The sequence below is a fragment of the Dasypus novemcinctus genome, chromosome X, assembly GCF_030445035.2.
Source record: "Dasypus novemcinctus isolate mDasNov1 chromosome X, mDasNov1.1.hap2, whole genome shotgun sequence".
NCBI lineage: Eukaryota > Metazoa > Chordata > Mammalia > Cingulata > Dasypodidae > Dasypus > Dasypus novemcinctus.
The window spans coordinates 22,859,510-22,883,948 of NC_080704.1; the positions used below are offsets into that span (position 1 = coordinate 22,859,510).

General features: G+C 37.8%; 1 protein-coding gene across 14 annotated transcripts in view; it reads right to left on the reverse strand.

Annotated features, from left to right (window-relative positions):
- RPS6KA3 (ribosomal protein S6 kinase A3) overlaps positions 1-24,439 on the reverse strand; it is a 126,227-nt gene that overhangs the window by 64,177 nt on the left and 37,611 nt on the right. Inside the window, exon 1 of one of the 14 annotated variants that reach the window (XM_058291497.2) lies at positions 8,197-8,285. The exons of the other annotated variants lie outside the window; for them this stretch is intronic. Coding sequence (XP_058147480.1) covers positions 8,197-8,235 — 39 coding nt within the window. The 5' untranslated portion in view covers positions 8,236-8,285. Of the gene's footprint in view, positions 1-8,196; positions 8,286-24,439 lie in introns of those variants that run through there. 14 annotated transcript variants of the gene reach the window in all.

The following is a 24,439-nucleotide window of genomic DNA, read 5'->3' on the forward strand; positions in this document are numbered from 1 at the left end:
TAGAGAGGAGAAATGAATAACTAAAACACAAAATCACAAAATCACAAAGGATTTAACATTTGTATGGAAGATTAGACATGGAAAAAAAATGACCATTTACTCTGATGTAATGGTGAAGGGTATGAGGGTTAAGGGAAGGATTTTTAAAGACAGTGGACTCTTCAATATATCTGAGGGAAGGTGTCAGGAGAGAAAGAGAAAAGTTGAAGTATAAATAAGGATTTCAATTATTTAGTCATCCTGAGAGCAGCAGATTAACTACACCTTATTTAATCAAGACACTTATTATATGTTATAGCTAAAACTACAACAATAAAACAAAACCCAACAAATCAAAAAACATAAGCCTGTCAAATAAAGACTATCATTTCTATTTTGAATTTAATGTCATTTTACTCTTTTCTAGGTGCTTAAGTGCTGTTAGCAGAACCTAAATGTGTTATACAAATAATTCATTATTTTTATTGCTATTGTATTCTATATAAAGGTTTGAGTTTAATTAACATTTTCTGGGATTCCCACAGAATGCTAGCAAAATAGTGAATTTCAAAGATTTCTCAAAAACATATGCCAGGACATCCTAATGTGGATGCTTCTGAAAGTGGGTAATAAAAGGGAAAAAAAGGCCCTTAGAAGAGGGAAAAAAGGAACCCAGGCCCGCAATTTTATGAAGACAGAGGCTCTCACTTGTAGACCATCCCACTACTCTGGCAATTTGGTCATTCTGGAACTTTGGCAACCATAACAAAATGACTCCCTCATACTTGTTTAGCCCTTTATTTTGTAATTGCACTTGCATAACCTCCTTTAATTCTCACAACAATCCTGTGCAGTAGGCATTAGGGTGAAATCAAACAGTAGCTGACCTAGTATCTACCTAGTTCCTGGGTCCCTCTTCTCCCCAAATGAGACCAGGTACAAGTGCTTGAGAGTGATAGCTGTTAGTAGCTACAATAGGAAAGGCAGAAAGCAAAGGGCCAAATTCTTTTTAAAAATCTTTCAAAAAACATGTATATGTAGGACATTTAAGCGAGATTTAGATAAAAGCTCAGAAAATATTTATTAAGTATCTACTATGCATCAAGCCTGTGTTGTGTGTTTTTTTTATGACATTAAAAAACACGTAACAAATCTTTGACCATGTTAATATTAGAGAAGGCTGATAACAGAACACATAGGCTTATTTTCCTGGTCTTTGTAACTGGTCTGTATTTCTTGGGTCAGTTAGCTCAGATTGATTAAAGCAGTGGTCTCTGAACTTTAAAAATTTTTTTTATATCAATGCTACAAGTTACTCCATTAACACAAGATAATAACTACAATAGTAATGAATCTGCTTTGGTCCATGGTTACGTACCCCTCCCCTCCCATTTTGGTTCATTCTTCAATCTTGAGGGATTTGGGACAATGGTCTCTGAACTTATGGTAGCACATCCTTATCAATAAGATTTTTTTAGCATATACCCAATACCCAATATTTGTATACTTACTGGTTTATAAATTATATACTTTTGTTTTACTAAATTATATATGTCATACACAGAAATGAAACTGTTAAGAAGGTCTCACCTTTCTTTTCTATACCCCAAAGTACTGTCATATTGCAATTTGTAGACTAATGGGTTCGACATTTGAACTCATGAGGCCAAGTTCATGGGGTTTGATTCATGTTTCATGTCTACCCTTTGCTCCCATGTCAATGAAGTTACTGAAAAATGTAGTCTCCCTTTGATCTTTTAATTCAGGAAGGAAATACTGAAACACTATGTGTCAAGCATGGTACTGTAAATACCTTTTATTCTTTCTTTTTCTATTGATAATGGCATCATCTAGGTAGAAGCCTTCATTACATTTCTTTTTTAAAATTTTAAAATTTACTTCTCTCCCCTTCTTCCACCCTTTCCCCCTGTTCTCTGCTCTCTTGTGTCCATTTGCTGTGTGTTCTTCTGTGTCTGCTTGAATTTTTGGCAGCACCGGGAATCTGTGTCTTTTTTGTTGCATCAGCTCTCCATGTGTGCGCCGACACTCCTGGGCGGGCTGTGCTTTTTTCGTGCAGGGCGGCTCTACTTGTGGGGCACACTCCTTGTAAATGGGGTTCCCCTACGCGGGGGACACCCCTGCATGGCACAGCACTCCTTGCATGTGGCAGCACTGTGCATGGGCCAGCTCACCATACAGGCCAGAAGGCCATGGGTTTGAACCCTGGACCTCTTACATGGTAGGTGGACGCTCTATCAGTTGAGCCATATACGCTTACCTCATTAACTTTTATATAGAAAACTGGCTTGGTTATTCATACCCCTTTCTTTTTATTTTTTTAATGTTACATTAAAAAAATATGAGGTCCCCATAGACCCCCCAACCCCCTCACCCCACTCTTCCTACATCAACAACCTTTTCCATCATTGCGGCACATCTACTGCACCTGGCGAATACATTCTGGAGCACCGCTGCATCACATGGACAGTGGTCCACATTGTAGTCCACACTCTCCCCCAGTCCACCCAGTGGGCCACAGTAGGACACAGAACATCTTTTTGTTGTTTTTTTTTTTAAATCAAAGTAATACATACACATGGCTAACAAAATAGTGACACAACAGCCTGTGATGAAAAGCAGGTCTCCTCTTACCCACATGCTTAGGCCTTTTAAAAACTTTTTTTCTGTACTTTGTAATATCTTTCCCTCCCTCCCCCTCACTCTCTTTAGTCTTAAAACAACAGAGATTTAATGCCTCACAGTTCTGGGGGCTAAGAACCCCAAATTAAGGCATCAGCAAGACCGCACTCCCTATGAAACCTGTAGGGGAGAATCCTTCCTTGCTTCTTCCCAGCCCGCAGCCTAAGCTTAATGTTACTTGGCTTGCAGCTGAAGCACTTCAGTCTCTGTTGTCACATGGCTGTCTTTTCCCTGTGTCTGTCTGGTTCTACTCTCACCTTTTAAAAAAAATCAATTTTATTGATACATATTCACAAAGCATACAATCCATCCAAAGATTAGAGATTTGTGCATTCATTGCTTCAATCTGTGTTAGAGTATTTCCATTATGCCAATAAGTAATTAAAAAAAAAGACAGACAAAACAAAAAACTCTACCCCTTAATAACCACCTCTCAATCTCTCTATCCTTTCCCTGCCATACACTTTGTAATTTCTTATTAACTGTAAGACAATGTCTACTGACATATAAAGGTAAGAAAATTGAGGAGGTCACATATTATGCTCCTTCCTTCCACCATCTTTCCTTCCCACTGTTTGGGAATTAGATTACTTTTACATAAACCTCTTTCTTGTCTTTTCTAGCAGTTTTGGACAGAGTCTCAGCTCCTTACTTTGTATAATAAAAGGAGGCTAAGAGTGTCCTTACATTCTTTTCCTCAAATATATTCCTACCCACCCACCCCCACCTGCTGCTAGCAGTATTATTATCAATATTAAGATTATTAAGACAATTAACATCCTCTTTTGCAACCACAACCAAATCCTTCACGCCCGCTCCACAGCCAGATTCTAAAAGTTGAAAGCCTGTACAATAGTATCCATGTTATGACAATATAAATATTGTTCACATGCAGGCTAGGTACTATAAATTCCCTTTTATATGGACCCATTACAATGACAGGCCAATCTAAGGGAACTATTACTGGATGCTTTTTTTTTTAAACACTTCATTAAATGCTTGATAAATTTTACTTTGATTTTGGACCATGAATTTCTTAAGACAGTTTTCTATTTTTCCTGTTTAGAACAGTTTCCCCCTTTTTTGGGAAGGAGAGGTTAATTATTATTCTTAAATTTTCCTTAGCCTTTAATCATACTTTCCATTCTATTGAAAGTTCCTTTCCTGCCTGGAGATGTCTCTTCTTCTGCAGTTGGGATTGGTTGTTCTTTAAGCCTATTTCATAGCTATCATCTTCAGATAGTTCTTCAAGGCTTTCCTGGCTGAATCCGCTATTTTCAGTTTCCTATATCTGTCTCTTTCTTCTCCCTTGTAACTTACAAAGAAAGGTGATAAGGAAGAAAACTTTCTGAACCTTGCACCTCTGAAAATGTCTTTATTTTGTCTTCACATTTGTATAGTTTGGCTTGGTACCAAATGCTGGCATAAAAATAATCTTACCTCAGGACTTTGATGCCACTGGTCTGTTGCCTTCTAAGCATCTGGTGCTACTGGTGAGATGTGTGATGCTAGCTTGATACACATTTTTTTGGGGGTAGGTAACCTGGTTTTTCTTTCTGGAAGTTTAAAGGATTTTGCTTGTGCTTGTATTTCTGAAATTCCATACTAATAAGATAAATAAGGGTCTTTTTGCCTTCAGAACGCTAGATGCTTCGGGAATCTTTATAATATAAAGACTTGAATTCTTTACCTCGGGATGAACACTAACATTTCTTTGATAATTTCCATCTAGTTTTCCCGCTTCTTTTTGCAACACCTCTATTAGTTGGATATTGCATCTCTGGAAGTGAATTCTTTATGTTGCCTATTTTCTTTCTCCTTTTTTTGGCCTTTACTTTCTGAGAGACTTCCTTGACTTTATCTTCCAACTCTCCTACTGAAAATCTTATTTTTAACATAAGCTTTCAAGTACTCCTTTTCTCAGGGTACTCCTGTTTTCTTAAATAGCCCACCCCCCCAACCCCATGGATGCAATCATTCCAAATCATCTGAGAATGCTAACTAGAATTTTAAAAATATTTTTCTAAATTGGGGCTCAGAGGGTACAGAAAATGCTCTGACAGGTGAAGAGAAGAGTAACACCTATGGTGAGTTGGACATTAGTCTAAGCCCCCAAAATTAGTCACAGTTTTGTCCTGCACACATTTTTCTGTTCCTCAAATTTTCAGATGTACATTTTTCTAATCACATGAGCAAATTATTTTTTATTTACTTTTATGTATATGTGATGTCACACTAATACAACTGACAAAATGTCCTTGGGTGATATCTCAATGTCCAGACTATGCTTAATGTTCCCATTTTTTCCAAGTTATGCATGGGACCATGAGTGTTCCAGAAATGATTTTAAGGTTCATCTACGACTTAATACTAATGCTTAGGCAAGTTTGGACAACAGATAGAACGCAGCAATGTACTCTTCTATCTGACACATGTAACCCAGTGAGACAGATGCAGAAAAGAATATCAAACTTTTGAAGGCACTGATAAACCAAGAGCAGAGACGACATGTACAGGTCACAAAATCACCTGTTACCCAAATCAATCTGTCACACAGAAACACAGAACTACAGTTTGACATTTGTAAAATTGTGTTTTGTCTATTAAGTACACTGGGAAGCAACTCTAATTCTAAGGAAAAAGAATTTTGTCAATAAAGTGGAGCACAGAATATAAATTATGTATATTACAATTACTCTGTCGGGCTCACATATTTTTACATTCTTGGTTACAACTGTACTTTAAATCATCTGTGGATAACTGCTCATTGATTACCACAGAAAAGTTATGCATTTTAAAAAGTTATAATGAATTTTACATTGCTATTTTTTCCAAAACCTATTTTTATTTGATAAGTAAAGTTCTGATTGTAGGTAAACTGTGAGGCTGGCAGCTGGCCTACATCACAATCCCATATCATTCTTCTACATTTCCATGACATTTAGACATTTGCCACCCTGGACCTAGGTGGTTCAATACTGTCAAATTATATATATATTTGCTCATCCACTCATCTCCCCATTCATACATTTATTTACTGAGCACTTAAAACATGCCAGGTATTCTTCTAGGTTGCTTTAGATAGATCTTAACTTCTAACAGGGAGAGAAAAAGTAATACCAACAACAACAATAATAATAATAGGTAAATTAGTGTAAGAACATGATAAATACCATGGAAAAAAAGATAGTGAGGGAAGCAGATGTGGCTCAAGCAATTGGGCTCCTGTCTAACATATTGGAGGTCCAGGGTTCGATACCCAGGCCCTCCTGGTGAAGGCAAGCTGGCCCATGTGTTGAGCCAGCCCATGTGGAGTGCTGCCCTGTGCAGGAGTGCTAGCCCACGCGGAGAGCTGACACAGCAAGATGACGCAACAAAAAGAGACACTGAGGAGAGACAATAAGAGACACAACAGACTAGGGAGCTGAGGTGGCGCAAGAGAATGATCACCTCTCTCCCACTCCTGAAGGTCCCAGGATCAGTTCCTGGAAATGCCTAATGAGAATACAAGCAGACACAGAAGAACACACTGTAAATGGACATAGAAAGCAGACAATGGAGGGAGAAGGGGAGAAATAAATCTTAAAAAAAAAAGATAGTAAGTTGGATAAAGGAAACGAGAAGAGCAAGGGTGGGAGAGGTGCAGTTCCCAATTTTAAATAAAGGAGTCAGAGTAGGCTTTATTAAAGGAGGTGATATTTGAGAAAAGACCTGAAGGAAGAAAGGGAGTTAGCCATCTTGCTGAAGAGCATTCCAGGCAGAGGGACTAGCCAGGGCAAAGGCCAGGATGGGAGCACACAGGGAAACCAGGGTTTGGAACAGAGAGTGAATGAGAGAGAATTAACTCAGGTAGCTCTTGCTTCTTCTTGATTTCCTAGTCTCACTGAAAATGTTTCTGACCTATGACATATTCTGTTAGGACCATTCCTACCGTGCTAAGTATTAGCTTACTAAGATAGAGAAGAGTCTCTACTCTCTAGGAGTTTCCTGGGATTTTAGAGATTTCTTATGCAATAAATACCTGTTAAAACCCAAGCCCTGATTGTTTTACCTAACCCAATGTTTCCTTTTCAAGTAGAGACGGAAAGGTACTATTTTGTTTCTTAAAATATAAAAAGGATTAAAGAAAAGGAATTGAAATCAATGCTATGAGTTATATAAAACTTATTATAACATGCTAAGATCAAGAAAACAAACTGGGTGATATTAACTAATTTTGAAGAATGATTCAACATTTGGCATTATGCCCTGCCTTGTATACATAATTTCCTTTTTCCTCCCCTCCCTTGAGTCAGGAAATGTGATCTTCAGGCATTTACATTTTCTAAATTGTTTTGAATGTCAGAAAATATTGAAGTTTGAAGTAAAATATTTAAATGTTCCCTGGTAAAAGCCAATAAATAGGAATTTTCAAATCGTGTATGTTTAACTATTTTTTTGGTCCAACATAAACAAAGACCTTACAAATGAAAAATGAATACTTTATTTGCCCTTAAATGTAATTCACTAAAGTAATTTAAGTATCATTCTCTACACAAACAATATAGTTTTTATATTAAAAAGACATTACCTTTCTAGATGACCAAGATACATAAAAATTATTTGGCTGGGAGACATAATTAAGCTGGTTATTCAAGCAATGGTGAGAAACGACATTTTAATTTACTCTAGATTACAATTCAACCAAATCCAATTTACTTGATTTGCTTAAGGAATGATAAATATTCTCAGCATTTTTCATGTAACCAATTTCTTTAAGAGAGTGTTACATGTATCAATGCTTGAAAAAAAATAGCATTGCTGGTTCTCCAGACTAAGCACATATTTTTCCTCCAATCAGGAATACCAATAGGCAAATTTATTATCTTTAAAGAGCAGCATGATGGCACAATTCTCAAGGCAAATGACCAAGTGATTTTTGGCAGGATTTTGGATGAAATATAATGCAAATTATCATTCACTATGCAAATTTTAACTAAGTAATTCTTTGAAAAATTTGACTACTCTAAGTTAGATAAAACTATTTGCTTAAAGTTACTTAAATATAGAGTTGATGAAGATCTCTCCAATTTTTGCAGGAATCTATTTCAACAAAAATCCGATTTTAAGATTTTGACTGTTTAAGACAGTTTCCTATCTGCCAAAATATTGCGTATACTACAATAATCTCCTCAATATTAGCAAGTCTGCAGTTTTGTTCATACCTGGTTTAATACCAAGAGGCACTCGCTTTATTATACAAAATTATAAACACTACTAAGATAAAAATTACTCTAGCACTAAAAAATCAATGTAGAACTAAATTAACAACATACACAGAGGTGATATATATAATACGCATAAATGGTTTACTTTTAGTAAACTGAAATATTACCCTTTAACATTTCTTTAAAAATCCGGTTTTGTTTTGAAAAACTTCTTAAATGAACAAATAAAACGGAATAACTTTATTAATATAATTATAGCTAACTCTAACTAAAACATTTTTATTTTTAAAAGAAGTTAAATAGAGCTTACCCGTATAGAGCGAACACGAAAAGACAAAAATTTAAACATGGCTACGAAACCATGATGATAAAAGAATTTCTGACTGTAAAACTTAAGTTAGAAAGGGAAGGCCAAGCCCCTGAAAAGTTTTCTCCTACCAGCTGTTCCGGCAATTAGAAAATTTCCTGTCAGGCGGGTCCTGAAAATGCTAGGAAAAAAAAGAGGCCAACAATTTTCCTGTGCTAAAAGAAAGGAGAAACCTAAAGGCAGGAGGCACTAACATAGCTGACGGGGGGGCCAGAACAGGAAACCCAAACAGATTTGCTGATAGCAAAATCCTGTTGAAATGTTCTTTTCTCCTGATTCCCAGCAATCCATATAATTTTCACAACCAGTGAAATGAACATTAGTTTAGAATCCTGAGAAATGTCAATATTTCTTAACTGTATGATTCTTCAATGCAACTTAAACTAGTCACCACTATTAAAATAATAAAAAAAGTCACTGATGCACTTGTGAAATTCTACCCTTTGAAATGTTTATACACATACTCCAAAGGCTATTCTCAAGATTATTTTAAGATTATATATAGACATGTCATGGGTGTTCCCCACCAATGAGGAAGTGTTTCATAATTATGGGTAGAAAATGAATATCATGCAACATGCAAACAACTTTTAAATTTTTTATTGTGATGTAAGGACAAGTTCTTCCTGTCTTAAAATGAAAGTAAATAACATTTAAATTTGCACTGGTTATACATCTCAATCATCAACCAGGTTAAAGACTTCAACACTCACATTTCTAGTTGAAAATCTAAATTTTAAGGGGTTAAATCTGGGTTTCTAGTGACCAAAAAGGAGCACTAAAAAGCCAACCTGGAAAAGGAGGAGGTGTCAAGCTACCATACAATACCTTACTCCACTTCATCCTCTAATAGCTTATAGAAGTTGGCTTTGGAAAATATTTTTAAAATATGCCAATATTCAGAACATGATCACTGTAACAGTAACACTTAAACAAATCCATCAAACACAGCAACACTGAAAGCGGTGGGAAAATGCTCTACTTAACAAACAATCTATGTGGGACCAACAAAAACCTCAAGTGTTAACAGTCACAAATAAAGAAATAAAAAACAAACAAACTGAGTTCTTGAAACCTGAAGTGACTTAGAAAAAACAACAAGAACGATCATCTCATTTTATGGAAGAAGAAACTAAACTATGGTCAAGGTAGACACATATTTCTTTATGGAGCTCCCTATAATGGGTGCTCACTCCAGCACTCACTTATCTCACATGTCAGAGAGCCCACCATGGGCTAGAAGTACTATGCGAAAGGCCAGGCTCTTCCTGCTTTATCAAAATTTTACAGCAGTTCTCTATAACTGACCTACTGGAAGGTGAAGAATAACTAAAAAAATGTTCAATTTAAAAAATTATCCTATATAAGCAAATATATTAGAATCAACTGGAACACAAATATCCAGGACAGAACTTTAAAATCTGCCTGAGAAATCGTACACTTCTGTTGATTACAAATGCATGCCTAAGTTTCAGCAAGGAAAGCAATTAGGATATTTTCCATCAGAAACTGATCCTTCCAATTTCCCAAAAGGCATTGCTAAAGAGTACTTATAATGCTCCAAAATGGCAGCAAAGCTAGGAAAGCCACCTAAAACATAAATGCAATCCGAAAATAAGGTAGCTCTTAAGACTATGCTTATTGTACAATGGATTAAGATGCACAATACAAAACAGGAGTGTCGCTATATAGAGCATTCATTGACTTTATTCAAGTAAATATTTCTGAACAAGGGCAACCAAATATGCTTTTTAAACTCACAGGATTAGTCTCAAGTGGCTTTAATTACTACTAGTGCTCAGGCTAACAATTCACATTTTTGCTGTGCATTATGCTTCTTAATATTAGCACCAAGAAAATGAAGCAATATTTTAGATACCAAAATCTTAAATAAGTCAACCTGAGTTGAAATGATACTTTAATTAAAAGTGTGGTACTACTGTATAAAAGACAAACAGAGCAACAGAAAAGAACAAAGATCCTAGAAACAAACTCATGTATAAATGTGGTGCTTCAAATCAGAGGAGGATGTTAGAATATCTGGCTACCTGTTTGGAAAATGCAGAAGCCATAAAGGAAAATACTGATATAGATTCTATTAAAATTTAAAAAATGTCTTTACATCAAAAGGCATCATAAACAAAGTTAAAAGACCAGATTCTGTGATTGGAATACCTTATAATTACATTACAACTCATCACTGAGCAATTGCTTTATTCAGATGTCATCTACTTCCTAACCAGAATGTAAACTCTTAAAGCCCTTTGGGGGAAGTGGATTTGGCTCAACTGATAGCGTGTCTGCCTACCACATGGGAGGTCCAGGATTCAAACCCAGGGCCTCCTGACCCATGTGATGAGCTGGCCCACGTACAGTGCTGATGTGTGCAAGGAGTGCCATGCCACGCAGGGGTATCCCCCATGTAGGGCAGCCCCACAAGCAAGGAGTGCACCCCGTAAGGAGAGCTACCCCACGTGAAAAATGTGCAGCCTGCCCGGGAGTGGCGCTGCACACACGGAGAGCTGACACAGAAAGATGACGCAGCAAAGAGACACAGATTCCCAGTGCCACTGACAAATTTCCAAGTGAACACAGAAGAACACCCACAGTGAATGGACACAGAGAGCAGATGGAGGGGAGGGAAGGGGAGAGAAATAAAAAAATAAATCTTTTTAAAAAAAGCCCTTTGGAACATCTGACATTTATTTATGTTTAAGCCTCTACCAGCTCAATCTTGAGAGTAAGTATCATACTTATCTTTACATTCCCATAGCAAACAGCATAGAGCAGGAACTCAAATAATGGTTGCCTGAATAAATATTATATGTAGAAATCTGAAGTAGATGCTTCTTGTATGATTGTGGGCAAGAAACTAGATACTCTTCTCTATACTTTCTCTACCTCGAACTTTTAAATTTTTAAAAATTTGTCTTATTAAATTTCCAGGTCATTTTTCACCATATTAGTTTCACTTTTTACCTTTTTTAAAAAAAAGTAACTTTTATTATAAAAATCATACATGTCCATTATAGAAAAACTTAAACAAAAAAGAGAAAAATAAAAGAGATAAATCACTATTTTGGTGTTTTCCTTTCCAGTCTTTTTCTGTACACACACATACACTCACACCCAGAGCATACTATACATATAATGACTTTTTCGGTAGAAGGCCAGATAGTAAACAGTTTTGATTTTGCAGGCCTTATGGTCTCTGTCAATTCTGCCACTGTAGTTGGAAAGCAGCCATAGACAACATGGTAGATTGGATTATGTACCCCAACAGAAACAGGTTCTTAATTGGTATTCCATGTATGTGAAACCACTTGTAAACAGGACCTTTTAAAGAGGTTATTTTTAGTGAAGGTCTAACCAACTAAATCAGGATGGGGCTTAAATCTGTATTACTAGAGAAGCCTTATAAAGAGAAGATACAGGAAGCCAGAAGTCAGGAGAAAGCCATAGGGAGGAGCCACAGTGCAGTGGAAACTGGACGAGCAGACATAAGGAGAGAGAGAAAGCCATGGGAGGCTGAGATGCAAGCCAAGGAACCCAAGGATTGCAGCAAGCCAGCACCAGAATGATACAGACTTTGAGGAGAAAGAAAGGCCTTACCAATATCTTGATTTTGGACTGCTAGCCTCTAAAACTATGAGCCAATAAATGCTTGTTGTTTAAACCAACCCCATTATGTGGTATTTGTCACAGCAGCCTGGAAAACTAAGATAGACAATATGTAAATAAATGGGTGAGGCTGTGTTCCAATAAAACTTCTTTATAAAAACAGGCAGCAGGTTCCTGGGTGTGGTCTGATGACCTGTGTTCTATATTATTAAATAAACTTCAATGCATTATTAATGATTACAGAGTATTCTACTATATGAATTCCAATTGTCAGGTATTTGATCTCTATCACTGTGATGTCTCCATCCTTTGAGCATACCTCTAAATAATAATTATTTAGAAATAATTTCTTGAAGTAGAATTGCATGTGTAAGAGTATGCAGCATTTTAGGACTTTTGATCCTAACTTACTTGCCAAGTTGCCCTCCAGGAAGAATCTGAATAATAAGGAGGGAGCTATACTAATACCTCGGGCAGCAGTAAACTACAGCCAGGTGTGGCCAGCCAAGGGCCAAATCTAGCCACCCCCATCTCCCTTCACATATCTGCACTGCTATTATCTATGGCTGTTTTTGTCCTACAGTGGCTACAGCTGCATTGAGTAGTGAGCCCATATGGCCCACAAAGCCTTAAATGCTTACTATGTTCTTTTATAGAAAAAGTTTGCAGAGCCCCTATCTAGAGCCATCAAACCCAATGAGCAGCAACTGCAAAAGCCCTGAGATAGGAATTAACTTAACGAATTCATGATACAAAGGAAAGACCAGGGTGGCTCTACTGTGGTGAACAATGAGGAAAGAGAAAGGGAGATGAAGAGGTAAGCTTTGGTGTCCTATCGAATTGGGAGGGCTTTACAAACTATCAAGAAGTCTGAATTTAGATTTTATTTCAAGTGTAAAGGGAAGCTAATCTTCCCCAGCTTAGGCAATGGCATAATTTATCCATTCCCAAAACGTATTAATCCTTTTCTGCTCTTTCGTCTCCTGTCATTCATGTCTAAACCAATAGCAAATTCTGATTTTATCTCCAAAATAAACATCAAATCTATTTCTATTTCCTCTGCCACTCCCTAGCACAAACCATCGTTACTGACTGCCATTCTTTTTTTTTTATTGACTTTGTAATAATATTACATTAAAAATATATATGTGAGGTCCCATTCAACCCAACCCCCCCACCCCCCCTCTCCCCCCCCCCCAACAACACTCGTTCCCATCATCATGACACATCCATTGGATTTGGTAAGTACATCTTTGGGCACCTCTGCACCTCATGGTCAATGGTCCACATCATGGCCCATACTCTCCTCCATTCCATCCAGTGGGCCCTGTGAGGATTTACAATGTCCGGTGATTACCTCTGAAGCACCATCCAGGGCAGCTCCATGTCCCAAAGACGCCTCCACCTCTCATCTCTTCCTGCCTTTCCCCATACCCATCGTCCACCATGTCCACTTTTCCCAATCCAATGCCACCTCTTCTATGTGGACATTGGATTGGTTGTGTCCATTGCACCTCTATGTCAAGAGGAGGCTCAGATTCCACATGGATGCTGGATGCAATCCTCCCATTTTCAGTTGTAATCACTCTAGGCTCCATGGTGTGGTGGTTGTCCTTCTTCAACTCCATCTTAGCTGAGTGTGGTAAGTCCAATAGATCAGATTGTAGGTGCTGGAGTCTGTTGAGGCTCAGGACCTGGCTATCACATTGTCAGTCCAGAGATTCAAATCCCCTAAATATATCTTAAACCCCAACATTAACTGCACCTCCAGCACATTAGCATGAAAGTCTTATGAAGGGAGATCCCATCTGAGTCCAGATTCATCACACATAAACACCATTTCCAAAGAGGGGCCATCTGACCTGGTAGTTAACCCCATCGGCCATGACCATAACTCCCATGGGTCTCTTTAGCCCTCAAAGGAACCAATATCTGGGGGTTGTATCTGCTTTATCTGTCTCTCTGACTCTGCTCAGTTGTGCATGAGGGCAATCCTTCTGCCAGCCTCCAGACTCTTTTTTAGAAACTCGTAGCCATATAAACTCATTTCTCCTTTTCATTTCCCCCTTACTTTAGGTCAAACAGCATTTTAAAGTCATGGTATTTTATGTAGACGTGGATATTCTGCTGATCCACATTGAACCTTCCGTATAAGGTCATTTTCCAGTTGCATCATCAGTTGGTAGTTGATAGTGGTCCCTCGTTGCCAGGGAGGCTCATCCCCGGGTGTCATGTCCCACGCTGGGGGGAAGGCATTGCATTTACATGCTGAGTTTGGCTTCGAGACTGGCCACATTTGAGTAACATGAAGGCTGACAGGAGGAAATTCCCAGGCACAATGTTGCTCTAGGCCTTGTTCTTATTTTAGGTTTATCAGCTCACAAGCATAGTCATTAGCATCAGGGGCTCACTGTTGAACCCTCACTCCCTCCTGGTCCCCGCCACTGTACCTGGGAGACTGTTGCTGCTCCCCTAGGGACCACGACAGAGCACCACTGGCCAGGAACCCAGTACCCCCCCTGCTGTGGTTTTTAATTGTTGCCACTATGAGTATATCCAAACATTACCATGCACCCTGGACATATGTTCTGTACAGCTCCCTGTCAGCCATATATCACCTGTCATTGGTATCCCATACCAGTATCCCTCCATTGCCATTGTTGAAACACTCTGTGATCCAGAACTCCCCGAAATTTGAAGCCCAATATAATGTCATGGTCCCTTACTAGGGAATGGCATATAGTGATGGGTTTAAAGGATAAAGAACTTGGATAAAATTAGATAAAGAACTTAGATAAAGAATGTTGACTTGAAAAAATTCCACAGCTTATCTTTTTCTTTTTCTTCCCCCCCCCCCCCCTAATTATTCAGCTTTTCTTCACAGGAGTCCTAGACCACAGCAATGTATATATATAATATACAGCACTCCCACACATCCACCAGAAAACCTTTTCCCTTCCACAATGATACTGACTGCCATTCAACTGACTTTCATGCTTCCCAATTTGCCCCTGTCCATTCCATTCTCTACCCAGGAGCCAGAATAATTTTAAAACAGAAATCAGACCGGGTCATGCACCTGCCTCAAATTCTTCAATGACTTCTCATTGCAGAACAAAACCCAAACTTCTCATAGTTTATGGTGCGCTGCTTAAACCCAGCGCTTGAGTCCCTCTCCAAATGTCATCTCCTATCACTTTCTCCATAACCTGCCATCCTTTGGTCAATTTGGCCTCCTCCTTTCTGATCCGTAAATATGCCAAGCCCTCTCCCAGCTCAGAATCTTTGCATTTGCTGTCTTCTTTGACTGGTATATTCTTTCTCCTAACACCTCGTGGCTGGTCCCTTGTGGTTATTCAGATATCAGTGATACTGTCATTGCTTCAGAGAGGCCCTGCCCTCTCTGACTATCCAATTGATAGCAGTTACCCTGTCACACTACTCTAATTAATTCTTTGCAGGGCATTTATCATTATCTAGGATTTTTATTCACTTGTTTACTTGAGTATCTCCCCACACTTGAAAGGAAGCACCAAGAGGACAGGAGGCATGGTCTGTCTTGTTAATCACTGGATCCCCAGTGGCTGAACAGTGCTTGTCATATAGCAGGACCTTAAAAATGTTTGTCAAACAAATAACTAAGCTTACCTATGCTAAAACTGGGTATTAATTTTTCACATTTTAAACAATTTGGTTAAAAACAGCGCTTGTCTTATTTAAAAATAACTACTGAAGTATAATTTAAATAAAGATGCACACATTTTAAGTGTATACAGTTCAATGCATTTTGACAAATATATACACACCCGTGTAACCACTATTGCAATCAAAATATAGAATATTTCCATCACCCCCAAAGGTTCCTTTGTGTCCTTTTCTAGTCAATTCCCAGCCCTAGGTAACCACTAATCTTCTATCACTGTAGATTAGGTTTTCAGTGGTTATTGGTCCTTATTTATGGATGAACTGCTTGTGTCTTTGACCATTTTTCATTGGTTTGCTCATGTTATTGTTGCGTTCTTTACATGCTAAAGATAAAACTTTGCCATTTGTGAATACTTCTTTCCAGTTTATCACTGGTTTTCAACTTTGTTTATACTTTTTATATACAAAGTTATAAATTATTATGTAATCAAGTTTTATAAATATTTTCTAGGTTTCCATCATGCCAATATGCGATCATGACAATATTTTGTCATCATGCTTAGACTTTTTCCACTACATGATTATACAATATATTCACTCATTTGTCCTTTTATGATTTCATTTTTTACAACAAAACCTCTAAATCTCACTATTTGTTTTTGTGTACAGTAGGAGGTAAAGACTATTTTATGCAAATGGTAACCAATTGTCTTAACACCTTTTGTTAAGCTCTTCACCTTTACCCCACAGATTTATAATTTGACATGTGCTTGCCAAATTATCCTCCAGAAAGGTTGTCTAGATTAAAGCAGTGGGTAAAAGCATGGTTTCTGTTTGTTTTTTGGAAACCACATAGATGATAAACGTTTAATATCCAGAAAATAAAGAAATCCTTCCAATCAATAACAAAAAGACAAATAACCAAATTTAAAAATAGGCAGAAGTTTTGAACATTCTCCAAAGACGACATAAACATGCTCAACATCAATAACCATTAGGGAAATGAAAATCAAAAGCATATCTCACACCCACTACAATAGCTACTAATTTAAAAAAAATTGAAAATAAGTATTAGAGAGAATGTGGAGAAATAGGAGCACTCATTTATTGTTGGTGGGAATATAAAATGAAGTAGCCACTGTGGAAAATGGTGGTTCCTCAGAAAGCTTAGAATTACCATGTGACCTAGCAATTCCATTTCTAGGGGATTTCAAAAGAATTGAAAGCAAGGACTCAAAGAGAGTTCAGTGGCATTATTCACAATTGCCAAAAGATGGAAGCAATCCAAGTGTCTGTCAACAGATGAACAGATAAACAAAAATGTGATATATACATACAATGGCATAAAAAGGAATGAAGGGAAACGGACTTGGCCCAGTGGTTAGGGCATCCGTCTACCACATGGGAGGTCCGCGGTTCAAACCCCGGGCCTCCTTGACCCGTGTGCAGCTGGCCCATGCGCAGTGCTGATGTGTGCAAGGAGTGCCCTGCCACGCAGGGGTGTCCCCCGCATAGGGGAGCCCCACGCGCAAGGAGTGCGCCCCGTAAGGAGAGCCGCCCAGCGCGAAAGAAGGTGCAGCCTGCCCAGGAATGGCGCCGCACACACTTTCTGTGCCGCTGACGACAACAGAAGCGGACAAAGAACAAGACGCAGCAAATAGACACAGAGAACAGACAACGGGGGAAGGGGGGGGGATTAAATAAATAAATCTTTAAAAAAAACATTGTTAAAAAAAAAAAGGAATGAAGTTCTGATACATGTGGTAATATATTGACTGAAACCTTAAAGCCATCATGTTGAGTGAAATAAACCAGATATATAAGGACAAATACTGTGTGATCGCACTGATATGAAATAATTAAATTCATTGACTCAGAAACTAGAACACAGGTTAACAAGGGCCAGGGCAGGGGTAAGGAATGGGGAGTTAATGCTTAATTGGTACAGAGTTTCTGTTTGGAGCAACTACATTGTATATTACTGGTTACATATTAATATTTGAACATTGTTAAAAGGGGAAATTTTAGTTTGTATATATGTTATCAGAAAAAAAGTTTAAAAATAACAACAATGTAGAACTATACAACACAGTGAACCCTGATATAAACTATGGACTATAGTTATTAGTATGATTGTAATAAACTGTTTCATCAGTTCCAACAAAGGTACTATATTAATGCAAAATATTAATAAAAAGGAAAACTGTATGTGGGGGAGCGTAACATGGGAACTCTGTACTTTCTGCATGATTTTTCTGTAAACCCACAAATTCTCTAATAAAAAAAAATAATGAAAAAAAAAAAAGCATAGTGTTTGTGTCCTAACTCCGCTACTAGCTACAATGACTATGGCAAGTTATTGGCGCAATAGTAAAAGGCACATCTACTTCACAGCTTTTTCTTTTTTAATATTAAATGAGATAATGCATATACTGTTACAGGGTTTAACATCAAGTCAGCACTAATAGATGCTACCTTGATGCAGACTTGGGAATATACTCTTTAAAAAAAAATAATTTGACATAGTTTACAAATCTTATAACTCACACATTTTAAGTGTACAATTCAATGCTTTTTAGTATTTTTTGCTTGTTGCCTGCTCATTGTTTTAGCTAGTTATCTGTTTCCTTTAGGAGGCACAAGAACCAAACCCAGGACCTCCCATGCGGGAGGCAGGGGTTCAACTGCTTAAGCCACATCCCCACCCTTGGGAATATACTTTTTTTTAAAAAAGACTTATTTTATTTATTTCTCTCCCCTTCCCCCGCCCCCACCTGCGCCCCCAGTTGTCTGTTCTCTGTGTCAATTTGCTGCATGTTCTTCTTTTTGTCCACTTCCGTTGTTGTCAGCGACGCGGGAATCTGTGTTTCTTTTCGTTGCGTCATCTTACTGCGTCAGCTTTCCGTGTGTGCAGCACCATTCCTGGGCAGGCAGCACTTTGTTTCGCGCTGGGTGGCTCTCCTTGCAGGGTGCACTCCTTGCATGGAGGGCACCCCTGCATGGCACGGCACTCCTTGTGCGCATCAGCCCTGCACGTGGGCCAGCTCCACATGGGTCAAGGAGGCCCGGGGTTTGAACCGCGGACCTCCTATGTGGTAGACGGACGCCCTATCCACTGGGCCAAGTCTGCTTCCCTTGGGAATATACTCTTAATACTAAATCAATCCTTGGTTTTAGACATATTTTATCATGTTACAGTCACACTATGTCCTCTTTACTAAAAGTTCTTTTTAAAAAATCGAATGGATGCTAAATTTTGTAAAATGTCTTTTTATTATCTATTAATATGGTCACTTAGATTTCCATTGACTTAGTGATTTGATAATTTAGATGAGTAGATTTCTTAATAAAAATTGACCTCTACTTGTATTTCTGGGAACAATCCATTATTTTAATAATTCTATATTTGCTTTGTAAATATTTTATTTAGGATTTTTGCACCTATATTCATAAATTAAATTTACACAGTTTTCTTCTGTCTTAACTTTTATTTTCAGAGCTATGCAACTTTATAAAACAAATTAGAAGGCAATGCAGATTTTTTTTTCTGTTTGGGGACAATTTAAAGACTACAGGAATGATCTCTTCCTTAAGAGCTTCAAATATTTCTCCTGTGAAAGTATTGGAGCTTGGCACAGTACTTGGATGGTGGTGGTGGTGCTAGTTCTTCAGTTACTTAAATTTCTTCCATGGCTACTGGTATATCATTTTTCTTTTCCTTCCTAAACAATATATAATCTATATTTCCCTAAAAAAATCATTTATTTCAGCAAGATTTTCATATTAGCATAGAGTTACATGTAGCATTCTATCATGATTTTTAAAATTAAACTTAAGGAAAATTGCAAGCATATAAAAAAGTAGTCAAAAGAGTACAGTGAACCTTCATATACCCACCACTCAGCTTTAACAATGATCAACCCACAGCCAATCTTGTTTTATACACTCACTTCCCCTTACTCCCGTAATTAAGTATTTTGAAGCAAATCCCAGACATTATATCATTCCGTCTGTAAATATTTCAGCTGTTATGATATTTTAATCTCCTTCCTATCTGTAGTTATATCCTGTTTTGCTTTCCTAAAGCTGTACATTTGCTTTTTCTCCCATTTTCTAAATTCACTGATTTTGGAATTTATATTTAATTCCTTCCTCTTGCTTTTTATAGGTTTACTTTGTAGTTCTTTCTCTAGCTTCTTTCTTTTTTTAAAATTTATTTCTGTCTCCTTCTCCCACCCCCACCCCCCCGGGCTGTCTGCTCTGTGTGTGTCCATTCACTGTGTTCTCCTGTGACCGCTTCTATCCTTATCAGCGGCACCGGGAATCTGTGTCTCTTTTTGTTGCATCATCTTGTTGTGTCAGCTCTCCATATGTGTGGCACCATTCTTGGGCAGGCTACACTTTCTTTCGCACTGGGCGGCTCTCCTTACAGGGTGCACTTCTTGCGCGTGGGGCTCCCCTACGTGGGGGACACCCCTGCGTGGCAGGGCACTCCTTGTGCATCAGCACTGCGCATGGGCCAGCTGCACACGGGTCAAGGAGGCCTGGGGTTTGAACCACGGACCTCCCATGTGGTAGGTGGATGCCCTATCCATTGGGCCAAGTCCGCTTTCCTTTAGCTTCTTTCATTGAGTCCTTAGTTCCTTTATTTGAATTCTCATTTACAAATAAAGGTTTCTTTTGAGTAAAACTGTAACAATAGCATTTAAGATACTACTATATATGTTAGGCACTGTGCTTGACATAAAATCATCTCAGTTAATTTTCACCACAATGAGGTAGATACCATTATCCACACTTTAGAGATGAAGAAACTAAGGCTCAGAGAGAAGTAGCCTGCCCAAGTTCACATAGTTTGAAGGTAGAAACTGTGAGAGTGGTGGAAAGATAACCAGGAAATACTATCTGGGGAAGGAGAGTATATGTGTATGGCTGGTGGCTGATGTACGTCAGAAATCAGGAGGTACAAATCCAACTATTAACCATCTCTATGACTGTACATGAAGAGATGAACACTGCTGGGGAAAAGGCAACCTCCGGGATAAAATCCTAAAGTTAATGCATTCTTATTTCTTTTGGAAAGAATTCTTTCGTACAGATCATTCAAGTTTTCAGACACTGCAAGGTTTAATACCTAATGATTTTCAATTAAGTTCAGGAGAATCGTTCTCTAACACACATCTATCAAAAGGTAATGTTATGGGGGGTGGGGTTGAATGGGACCTCACATATATATTTTTAATGTAATATTATTACAAAGTCAATAAAAAAAAAAGTTTCAAAAAAAAAAAAAAGGTAATGTTATGTCTAGCACCAGGATGAAAGTTTTAAGGTTCTAAGCTTCCAAATCAGAGATGGAAAATAACTTTCACAAAGAAGATGTAAATGGTGGTGGCTTCATTTAGGTAAAGCAACTATAATTTTCAATACACCATTATTTCCGGTTGGTTCAAGCCATCCATTCACACTCAAGCATAGCTTAATTAAAATCCATTTACTTTCTTTCCAAATATGGATAAGATCACTCAAACTGAAGGAACAGGTAATGATGAGTAGACTAGAGCAGAGTAGAAGAAATTTTGGATAAGAGACACCATATTAGGTTGGCAAGCCAGAGAGGAACATGATAAACAAGGGGCTTTTTTTTTTAAAGCTCTTGGAGGCTGAGGAAAGGGACACTAGGTAGTGGAAAAAACAAATAAACAACAACAACAACAAAAACCCACAAAGAAAACACCCTGAAAGAGAACCAAAATGTAGCAAAGGGAAACCTTATATGCTTGGTAATTTTGCTTAGTGTACAAATACTCCATTTAATGCCACCATGCAGTGCTAATTATAATGCTATTTATCTCAGAAATATTTTCCTAAGCAATATGTACTTAAATCCACTAGAGTTTTTCTCCCATTCTTTGAATACTAAAATACATTCTCAGCCAACGAGAGTTAGAATGACCAACAATACTGGACACAATTAGTCAATGAGTGTGGTTAGGCTGCAAATGTTCCCTGCCAATAAGCACTCTATTGTATTTTCCTTGTTGAGATAGTTCTTCAATGTCTATTTCCTCTTTAGGGCTTCTCTTTCTGCAATTTATTTTGTGTTTGGCCCATGGTAGCTGTAAGTGATGTGTAACTGTGTGCTGGACTCGTGGCTACGAGTATCATTTCAGATGCTCAAATCCAAGTTTTAAGGCAACTTGAGGGAAGCTTCAAGGATTTGGAGGATCAAAACCAGCAGGCCACCAGGAACTGGTGAAATTCCCTGGATATCATAAAGGCCATCATACATCACTGCAGTCTTATGGTTACCATATGAATGGGAGCTGGAATTGGAAGTGGGAAGGAACTATTGCTAGAGGACCATCATGATTTCAGGAGATTAGAAAAGAAGAAAAGGGTTTTCTGAGTGTATTTCTGCCTATGTCCTTCATGGGGAGCTACTTCCCAACCTGACATTTAAGATCATTTACAACATACATCCAATTTCTCCTTTCAAGCCATTTTTCTGACTACAACCTTTAACAAGCCTCCAATTCTTAACAATCATGCATGGTATTACATGACTATGACACAAGAACTACAAACTACAAAGACTGAGCTGAAAAACATAGTGTTTAGTAGGACTGCAGGAGCATAATACTTACAAAGTTGATGTTATAAGTAATTCATGCATGGTCGTTAGAAATAAATGATAAAGGGAATAGAAGGGTCAAAGAACCAAATAAAAGGAAAGTCAATTCATTTCACAATTGTCCAAAGCCAGGCCTATTTCAGCTGCAAAACTAGTGGTTACCACCTTAGTTTCTAAGAGCCAAACTTAATCCCTACTGAACAGTTTGAGACACTGGAAGAAAGAAGACAGAAAAATTAACATTTATTAGGCTCTTACTTTGTGCTAGGTATTTATTTATCTCCTTTAATTCCCAAACCTCACAAGAACATCTACCTGTTACTGCAAGAACTGTTAAGATAATTTCCTCACTAAGCAGTTAAGGCATTCCTCACTGCTGAGTTAAGGACATACTTGAGTTACATTTCTTTTCTTGCATACATCTTTTGTTTTTCCTTAAGTTTATAGTTGCTTTGCTTTTTAATTATTTTTTTCTTTGTACTAATCTCAAATTCTTCCCCCTCTGCAGTACTCTCTCAAGCCAATTTTCAATTTTCAAATCTATTGGATAATTTTTCACTTCTACCTTTTCTTCCCTGGAGACAGCTTTTATGGAATCAGCTGTCTGTCTGTTTCACCCAGGACTATTATCTAAACCTACTGAATGAACTAGTCTTCTGAAGTTTTCTTTCTTCATCATAATGGGAAGGGACTTTCTTCATGGTACTTGTAGTACTGGATCCTTTACTTCCTGAATCCTAGGAATCAGCTGTCTGTCTGTTTCACCCAGGACTATTATCTAAACCTACTGAATGAACTAGTCTTCTGAAGTTTTCTTTCTTCATCATAATGGGAAGGGACTTTCTTCATGGTACTTGTAATACTGGATCCTTTACTTCCTGAATCCTATTTCTTGGTTAACAACCTTCTAATGTGGGTAGAACCCAATTTTCCTTCCTAAGAAAGGGTACAAGTCTGAAAATACCTTGGTTGAAAATCATTTTTACTAAGTATTTCAAAGGCACTGCTCCTTATCTACCAATTTCCAATGTTGAGAAGTGTGATGTCATTCTTACACCTGATTTTTTATACGTTGTATCAAAAAAAAAAAGACTTGCATTCAGTGGGCTGTTTTAGTCTTGAGACTCTGGGTCCTCATTTTGGGGAAAAGTTGTTTTTGGTATTATAGTATTCCATCTAATCTAAGTGCATGATTAGCACTGTACCATTTTGAAAAAAAAATGCTGGGAATTAAAATGTCATACCATCAATTATAACAAACATTTTGATTTCAGAGATTTTAAAATGTGGGTGGAAAAACCCCAAGTACCTTAAAGAATTTTTCCTAATTTCTTCCTCTGCATTTTCCCCATTGTCTCTTTCTGAAATTCCTATTAGTTTGATGTTAGATTGCTTCTCTTTTTCCTTCTATTTACTTTCTCTTTGTCTTATTGTTCTACTTTTTGGGAGAGTTCAACTTTAGTTCCTAAATATTCTACTAATATGCAAAAATTTCCTATCAAAATTTTAATTTCAAAGAATTTCTTCTTCTGATTCTTTTTTTTTTTTACAGCTTCCTATTCTTGTTTTAGGGAATCAATTTTGTCTCTTAATACTCTGAGAACATTAATTTAACTTTTTTTCCTTTTCCCTGCTCCCTCTCCTTGCCTGGAGGATATGGTCCTGGTTAGTGGAAACTGGATAGGAGAAAGGGGCAGGAGAAAAGGGGCAGTGTATCACCATTTGGTATGTAGACTTTCACTTGATCTCCCTATTTTCAGCCCAATTTCTTATCCCACTTCCCACTATGCCTGGGGTCTCCAAGTCTGGAGCCTCTCTGGTTCATGTTTTCTTTATCCCCTCTATGTAATGCTGTCTGTCTTATTAGGAGTAGGAGAGAGGACATGGAAGATCTCCATATTATGACATTCAACCAATCTCTGTTTTCAGCCCCATGTCATACCTCTACTTTGCAAAGTACCTGGTTTCCCCATTCTTGAACTCTTCTGGGGCTCTGGGGCTGAAAATAAGTATTGCTTCTCACTGGTATACCCCTCTAAAAGCACCTAAGCCTTCTAACGTCCTCCTGTTACCACTCTTCCATCTGCTTTTCATATTTATATATTGTGGTTCAAAATTACAGATGTCATCTGATTTCAGAGACCAAACTTCTGTTTTGTTTCTTATTCTCCTTGTTGTTTTGGGTGATAACTTCCCAGAGGAGACGAGAACAAAACAAAACAGTCTTGCCATTTTAATACTGTAAGTTTCCCTTATACATTTCTGTGTCTCCAACAACTCAGCAGA